This window comes from Cataglyphis hispanica, chromosome 25, assembly GCF_021464435.1.
Source record: "Cataglyphis hispanica isolate Lineage 1 chromosome 25, ULB_Chis1_1.0, whole genome shotgun sequence".
NCBI lineage: Eukaryota > Metazoa > Arthropoda > Insecta > Hymenoptera > Formicidae > Cataglyphis > Cataglyphis hispanica.
In genome coordinates this window covers 1,554,112-1,562,934 of record NC_065978.1, presented here as the reverse complement: position 1 = coordinate 1,562,934, position 8,823 = coordinate 1,554,112, and the positions used below count along the sequence as shown (strand labels likewise).

The following is an 8,823-nucleotide window of genomic DNA, read 5'->3' as shown; positions in this document are numbered from 1 at the left end:
CCTTTGATTGGTCAATCATTCTAGTTACCGACCGATATGAGTAGTTGTATCCAATCGTATTATGTGCAATCAAAAACATTTACTTTATATATATAGTTTATGGAATTAAAAGAAAAATAGATAATTTACACAACTATTTGCAATTTTATTGTTGAAATTGTGATAAATAACAAAAACATTTCATAGAAAGTGCGTACTGTTATATCGTTTTTATTGCTAAATATCTGATAAGAAATATTTTTTTAGCTCAGGTAAAATATACATATAATGTAAAAAAAGGTAGAGAAATCTACCCTAAAGTTAAATTGTAACAAATCTAACCCTAAGTTCTGAGGATCTGCAATAGGAGTAAATCTTAAGTCATAAGAAATTGATCAATCATAATTAAATGTGAAGAGAATAATCAATTGTTATAAGAAATTTTTTTACAGCTTAAGGCTTACCACATCTATTGTAGAATCCGGGCTAAAATATACATATTTCTTTCTAATTCTGGCTTCAATTTTTTTACTTACGATGCTGTATCAGCTCAATGATAAGTACGCAGTATATGATATAAATCGACCAATTTCCGCGCCGCCATTATGCGCGAACGCTTCATCTGTCGTGCTTGCGCATGATGGCGGCGCTCAGCTGGTAGTGAAGTGACTCGGCTGATGATAGCAGCCAGTAAGGGATATGTGACGGATGGCCGCGTCTGATGCACGACGGCCGATATCTCGAATTCGTTGACCGAACTTGACATCCGTGTTGATTTTGTGACGAATGTCATCGCACGACAGTAATCAATAAGTTACGAAGCGCGACGGTTTAGCCATTAAAATGGCAACGAGCAAACGGGCATCAAACGTCGACATCGTCGTCGTCATTACGCTGCACAGACTTCTGTAATCCGCGCGGTGGGGAGATCGAGATCGAAGGATCTCGCACGAATGCGACACGAAAGCGACGAGAAAAGCTGATAGCGAACATGGGCAATTGCCTGAAACGCGCCGCCGGCAACCAACAGGACAATACCACTCTGCTGAGCAACAATCCCGAGCCCAACGTGTCCACTAGCGGATCTTCGCAGGAGGGCCTTGGACCTCCGATTCCCTACAACGTAATAGCGTCATCATTCGCGTAGTCATTCTTATCAACTGGGAAATCGCGTAGTTTCTTTTTTCAGACGATTAATTCTCGAGCTTTGACGTGTCATTAGCGACATTTTTTTGTCTCTTTCTTTCACCTTTCTCTATCTAGTTTGAAAACATATTTTTCTGATTTTAAACAGATTTTAATAAAATGTGCAATACTCAAAGAATTAAATCTTTTGCACTTTGGCATTTGTTGAATTAATTATGTTAATTCAATTTCATCTCTATATTTTCATGATTTTATTGCTGCATTAATGATTTCAATTTTAACTGAGACAAAGAGTTGAGAAATACATAGTTGAAGATTCACAAGCTAATTCTAATCGATGTCTTGATATAGAATAAAATAATTATAATTATAGTACTTGGTACAAATGTATATTTTTTTTAAAGTTTCAAGGATCCATATAAATGATATTGGCAATAAAATTATTAGACTAATTGATTTTTCAATGTTTTACAGCAAGCGACTTATTATCCATCAATCGCTACGAGGGAACGCCATTTACAGTCCACCAATTTGAACATCGGTCATGGGATCGGAGTAAATTTAGTGCAGACCAGTGGCTCATCTGGTTTGAGCGAAGAAGAACAACAGGTGAGGATCGCTAAACGCATAGGACTGATACAGCATTTGCCGATGCGAGAATATGATGGTGCGAAGAAGGGCGAGTGTGTGATATGCATGATGGAGCTAGTGGTGGGCGAAGAGGTGCGCTATTTACCCTGTATGCACACTTATCATGCAATCTGCATCGACGACTGGTTGTTACGCTCATTGACCTGTCCATCATGCATGGAGCCAGTGGATGCGGCGCTAATTAGCTCATATCATCCGACTACTTAATATCAGAGTGACTGGAATTTTATTTGATTTGGCCGATCGGCGAATTGGAATTAAATTATCAGGCTAAATATGAAGCAACTGAAAAGAAAGTGAAAGAAAGAGAGAGGGGAAAAAAAACTCGCTTTTTTTATTAGAGCATATTAAAGGCTTCAAGATTAATAGAGAAATCGTGTGTTAATGGCCTGACTATATTTCGCTGTTACACTCGATTTATACGTGCGTGCTGTTTAACAATAATCTTTATCTCAATACACCTATTACATCCGCAAAAGCGGATTTTTTCGATCGTTTTCTACGATATAAAGGAAAGCGAAAAGGTTTTATTTTAATTAAATTCTATGAAACATCCACAAATTTCTTTTCCTCGTAGTGAGTTAATTGCTTGTACATTGATTTCTTATATTAGATGAAGCAAAGAGAGAGAGAGAGAAAAGTACAGAAGGCGGCTCGATGTAATAATGCAATAAAGGAGTTCAGTAAGTCTCATGTACACCAATTATATATATATATATATGTTATGTATAAATATATTACATATATATATATATATATACACATATAAAAATATATACATATATATATATATATATATATATATATATATATACACAAAAATATATACATATAAATATATATATATATATATATATTATATGTTACATATATGTATATATATACATACGTACGTATGTATATATGCGTAGTAACAAAATAAAAAGTGCGACAACATATGTATGCGGAAATTATATGGTATCCTTTGCATTCCTTGTACGGGTTGCTATATTTTTGTGTACATTTCGTTTGCGCAAATGTTTGATGAACTTGTGCAAATTCTCTTCTTTTGTTTCTTTTAATTACATGATCAAATCTCTGTATCTCTATTTTCAGATAAAATGAAATTACTCATTGTGATAATTTTAAGCTCTATGTAAAACTTTGTGGATATCCTGTAGACTACGTGCGTCTGAAAGCAGTGTAAACGTACGTTCTTTATTTAAGAAACCGTGAAATTGTCGAACGAACAACAATCTGATTTTTGTAACAAAAAAAAGGATATGCTTTTAACAATAGCCGCGATATTTTGATTATTGTTTTCTTTATGTCCCGCATAATGAAAATCGCTTGAACCGCTTCTCTGTCACTGTTGCGCGATCAACATTGAACATTTTTCATTTAGATAACATGTACAGAGAAAGAATGCGTCATTGTATGCTACGGACGATTAGCGGTTTATTATACTAATAATCTGGTAACATGTATTAGCAACGAATAAATCGGCGAAAGGAAGAAGAGAAAAGTCACATTTTTGAACTCGCCGCTAATAATGGACTATGTAATTTAGATTCTGTTGTTGATTTAGAGTTTGTTAAACTAACTTCTACTACAGTTACAAACGCAGTTGGAGTTTCTGTTTTGCTGAATACTACTGTTTACAGATATGTATGTACAGTCTCGCGTGTAGTTTCGTACATTGGTCAGTGTATAAAAAATATAACAAATAATTTTAACAAACTTGGAGCAGAACAACATACTTTTGCGAATCAAGGAAAAAAACAAATAAATGTTTAATTTATATAAAAAGGAAGGAAGCTTAATAATATGGTATCGCTAAGTTTTCGTTTTAAATGTGAAAAAAATAAAATGCTGTGAAATAGTGATTTATTGACGAAGTACAGAAATATATAAATAATGATTTAATATGCAAATATAAATATTTAGTAAAAAAATTTTGTGTTTTTAAAAATTATCCATATCTCGACACACAAAATTTCTCGATCGTTGATCGAGCGTATTTAAATAATTAGAACTATATTTGCAAATTCTAAATAGAGAGTAGCGTAATTTTATAAAGGAGATACGCCAAAAAATGCTAATGTTACAAACTTAAATTCTATCTGGTTTTTCTAAAAATCCGGACGATTTGTCTCGATAAGACAAGCGCGTTACGCTCTAATCAATGTATCAAACACTATTTGCATGATTAACCGCGGGGCATCAGTGACAATCTGCCGGACTATATTATAATCGCAAATCTTGATAATTCATAATTATATTCAACTTGCATTTGAGAGATAATAATAAATTTCTAGTGGAATAAAAATCTTTTAAATCTATTACATACGTACAGTCGAATGATCTTTCTGAAAAAATATGAAATTGTTAGGCTGCTGTTGTATCGGAAACGATGCCACACACATACAATGTCTTGAGAATAAATCATATACTCAATCAGGAGGAAATTGAATTAAACAACATCACAATTATAAAAGTAAAAATATGAGAATTTTAGTGTATTACATGTAATCCTTATTATAGAAGAAAATATTATCTGAATACGCCACGCGCGTTAATCGTTGTTAATATATTTACTATATTTACATACAATTATTGGTTTATCAGAAATCTCGAAACAATTTTTGATAATTGCTCCGTTTTTTTCTTCCATTTAAAAGAAGTCCTAATAGCGTTAAAAAAATTAATTTCTCATCTGCAATAAAGTAATTGAATAAAGAGTATTCTTAATATCATCAAATGTTTGCCAATTAAATTTCACGAATTATATAATGCTCTCATGATATTGTGATCAGTTTACGTTTAAGTTACAAAATGTATTTTGCATATAATTACACGAGAAATCATCTTACAGCAATATAATACATTCTGTGTATTATATTTGTATTCTATTTGTTGTACGTTATACTTTATATAATATTAATTATAAAATTTCTTTTCTTATATTTAATATTGTATAAAATGCATTCTTCTTTTTTTAATCTCTTCGAAATTTGACGAAAAAAAATCAAATTTTATTCAGTAAAATTTGTATTACAAAGTTGGCAAAGACGTGATTACGAGATATGTACATATTTCTCAGGTATTATTACCGAAATACGATAATAAAAATTACATTTACAAATGTGACTGGCAAACTGTACAAATAATTCGAAGTGTACATATAAATATTATTCTAGTGGTATACATCAACGTGAGTCTTCGCAGTGGTGTTTTGGCAGAGGTGTACTTCATTAGCACCACACAAATCCAGTTTCATTTTGAGATGATGGTTACGAGTTTTGTTAATTCCCTTTTTTGTACTAGTCTAATTGAATCTATGGTCCATGATTCCTCTCAAAACTTCACTGATTCGTGAACAGACGAAAGTACCTCCGTCTCGCAATTTCAGCTACGTTCGAAAATTTCGCTAAGGACTAATAAATAGAAACGCGCTCGTCTTTCTGACCTTCCTTAAGACTTCAAAGACAATTGATGGCGAGTCAAATCAGTCGCTTGTTTATTATGAGACGAAATGCGGCGATCTGTATAGCTATACGCAATATTTTACAGATGAAAAAATCTAGCTAACGAAAGAGATTCGTACAATTTGTACATGTTTGATCGACCTGGCGGCTAATCGAATCTCTCGTTTATCTTACATGACGGATGCATTACCGTTCTCTACGTTACCCTCGTAGAAGGATTCGCATTTCTCGAGCAGACGGAGAACCGGACTAATGTTATACGGGAATAACGCCTTAGATACCAATCGATCGATGGCCAACCGTAATCTTATCAGTACCGTCATAGTGTCGTCCAGCTCACGACCGCAGCACTCGACGAACTCGCCCCAATTGCGTCTGATGTACTTGAGGAATCGCAACAGGTACAGCAGAAAGCAGGTCTCGTTGCTAACCAGTAGATCCAGCAGCACATCCGGGTCGTGTGATACGACGTGGATAAATTGCACAAAAGTCAGCGTGGGTCTGAGCGGACTGAGCACCGATCTTGATACCGGGCCATTCTGCGGTGATCCGCGATAGAAGAGGCCCACGGCGACGTCCAGGCAACAGACCATACCCTCTATCAAAAAATCATCTTGATCGTGAAACATCTGCACGACCCACTGAGACAGCGGCATCTCCGGATGGAAAGGCATCAGCGCCTTTACGCATTGGTCCAGCTGACGCAGCACTTCGCGGATGCTCCTGTCAATTACTGCCATGTCCTCGTCGAGATCTTCGGCTTCGGAACCCAGGGACGAGTCACTGGAATCACTGCGCGTTTCCCGCACTGTTACAGCTGCGCTTTTCAACACTAGCAAAACCATCTTCTGCAACAGCGGACGATCACCCTCAGCGGTGCCGCCACCGAAGCTACCTGAACCATGACGATACGGTAACGCGTCAAGCAACCGATGATCTTTGACGACGCGCACGATCAGGGTCGCCAAGGAACATGGTTCGTCCGGCAGCACATCTTGCAGCGCTAACGTGCTACCGTAACACAGCACCTCATTGAACAGACCGAGTAGATGTCGCCAGATCACGCCCGGTAGATTACTGTTGAGCAACCATACGAGATCGTTCAATTTAGAATAGAAGGGCTTGGTGTCAATGATGGATAGATTAGCTTTGACGGAAATGATGGTCTCCCATAGATGCAGGAACGTGATGACAACGGATGCGTGCTGCGGTGTATAAGTCCTGAGAATGATTTTGAACTTGGACACGAGGATGGTCCACTTGGATTCCAGTGCCTTTACGCACATCGCCTTGATCGCTGTGCTGTCGAAGCTTTCAGTATCGGAGATGATGTGCGTATTGCATCCGGCTGGTGATACGGATGCATCCGCATCCTCCAATGGATGTATACTGCAATCCTTGTGCTCGACTACCCTCTTGACCACGTCCAGAGTGAAGAGCATCTGGCTAGGCGAGTGCGTATTTACCAGAGATTGCATGAGCCTCTCCAACCAGGCAATCTCCACATTATCCCTTGTGAGGATGAAAAATGATGCAAGCACGCGACTCCCGGCGAACGATACGAATTTGTTGGACGTATAGGACAAATCGATGATTTGATCGATAATGCCGTGCTCGTTTCGCGCTAGCGCGTCGCAAACATCCGTCACTCTTTTACACATCACACCTCGCATATTTTGCTTGATCGCTAAGTCGAACAGCAACTGCAGAGCGCTCAGAAACTCCAGGATCTGATCTGTATGCCACTCGGACAGAACGGCGGAACGGATACTGCCGTCGACTTCCTCCACTGTGGTATTGATAAATGGTTTGCGCAAACTGCTCTCTGGCATATAACACAAACATCGTGTAAGCAGGCTACTTTGCAACTGTTCAATTTCAGCAAGCCTGTTCTTGGTATCCTCGCAATTCTCAATACGCTGTTTCTTCTTAACCGGTTCCTCCATTGTATCAACAGAAAGATAAGGATGATAATGTGCGGAAGCACCATTAACTCTTTCATCAAGTTAACTCTCTCATGTGGATGACGCCGCAAAGAGAGGAATATCTGAAGAACGATAAACAAATCGCATTCTGCGTCAGCCCATTGCAGTTACCAGGTACGTAAGGCCATTGGAAATACCTGTTGTAAAAAATATATTGTGCATTATATGTATTTAAATAAAACATGAATGCTTTTGTATGTAAGATTACATTAGTAAACAAGAAGAAAAATAAGAATTTATCATAATCTGGAACAATAGTATTGAAATAAACTTTTCTCTGTGTTTCTTTATACAATATTATTCTATTATATACATATACTAGAGTACAAACTTAAAGAATTGTCTAAATATTCTTAAACAAGTATATAATTGATTTAATACAGCAAAATATAGTATACGATAACTCTCTGCGTAATACCAGAAGCTGGCCAACAGCCAGTGGATAAACTTACAGCATTAAATTCCCACCGAGGCTATCCACACCGGGGGATACAAACGAGAACGTTTCCTAGTTCCAATGCGACGTATAAGTAAATAATTTCCACATTCGCACGTTCACGTATGCATTCTTCGACGAAGGCTATAATGCTATAGGGTCGAAAGCACGCTCTTGCCGATGCAGGTCAGAATTGGAACAAAATTCGGAGCGAATCAACTTTAACACAGATCGGCGGGTATGAAAATCGCGGGATGACGAGCGGATGCAACGCTGATGGAGCGAGAGCGTTGTCGTTGCTAGACGTGCTCCGAGGTGGGATCCGACCTCGTCGAGTGGGGCCTCGTCCCGTTCGCCGATGTTGTTCAAGAGCGGACGATACGGCGGGTGTAATGTTACTCAATCGGCCAGTCCGCTATCGAAAGCCGACGAAATTCCTCTCGACTAGAAGAAATGACAGAGCAGCACGCACACACTACGTTCGCACAGGCAGCACACACCAGCAGCCAAACACGCTGTTGCCACGTATACGACGTGCTACCGACGATGACGAAAAATACGGGAGCTCGTGCGATCGGGGAACGGTGTGGGCGACCAACGGTCGACGTACGCACCGTGACCGATGTCGGGCGGTGAGACGTCAAGTCCACGGCCGCGTCGCACGATATTCCGGTCTGTTAGCGTGCATTCTCGGCCGGGCATCGTGCGGAGCCGCGTAACACGGTAGCTACCCGTCGCGCATTCCATAACGTACTGAGGGGGCGGTACGCGGGGTCTCCGCGCAAGCAAAGGCGCGCGGACGCGACCGCCGATTGGCGAGATAATCCGACGGCGTTTTTAATACGCCGTTATCGCGGATAAAAGTCCGTTGGATTGAAATGTCGTGCGATAAATAAGCGCGCGATCATCGGCAACTCAGCATCCGATCGTGGCGACCCGCCGCGGGCGTTGCGAACATTGAGGCGGGTAATTCGATTTATTCAACTTGTAACATTAAATTTTATCTAATTTTTCTATTGTTTTATATATATATATATGTATATATATACGATGATTATATAAAATTATATAAAATGATTATGTAAATTATTTGTGTATACAAGACGAATATTACGGATCTAGTTTGATATTCTTGAGATCTTTGTTCAAAGAAAATTTG

The 8,823-nt window shown here is 38.5% G+C and overlaps 2 protein-coding genes across 2 annotated transcripts; one reads left to right on the top strand and one right to left on the bottom strand.

Moving 5' to 3' along the window:
- Positions 1-288: 288 nt before the first annotated feature.
- LOC126858488 (RING finger protein 11) lies at positions 289-4,259 on the top strand. The gene is made up of 2 exons (XM_050608850.1): positions 289-1,102; positions 1,600-4,259. Exons 1-2 carry the CDS (start codon positions 971-973, stop codon positions 1,981-1,983), a joined length of 516 nt encoding a protein of 171 aa, XP_050464807.1. The 5' UTR covers positions 289-970; the 3' UTR covers positions 1,984-4,259.
- Positions 4,260-5,002: 743 nt separating this feature from the next.
- On the bottom strand, positions 5,003-8,569 carry LOC126858487 (protein lines). Its single transcript, XM_050608849.1, has 2 exons — positions 7,681-8,569; positions 5,003-7,365 (listed from the first exon to the last, which is right to left on the bottom strand). Exon 2 carries the CDS (start codon positions 7,187-7,189, stop codon positions 5,414-5,416), a length of 1,776 nt encoding a protein of 591 aa, XP_050464806.1. The 5' UTR covers positions 7,190-7,365; positions 7,681-8,569; the 3' UTR covers positions 5,003-5,413.
- Between the last annotated feature and the right edge of the window lie 254 nt (positions 8,570-8,823).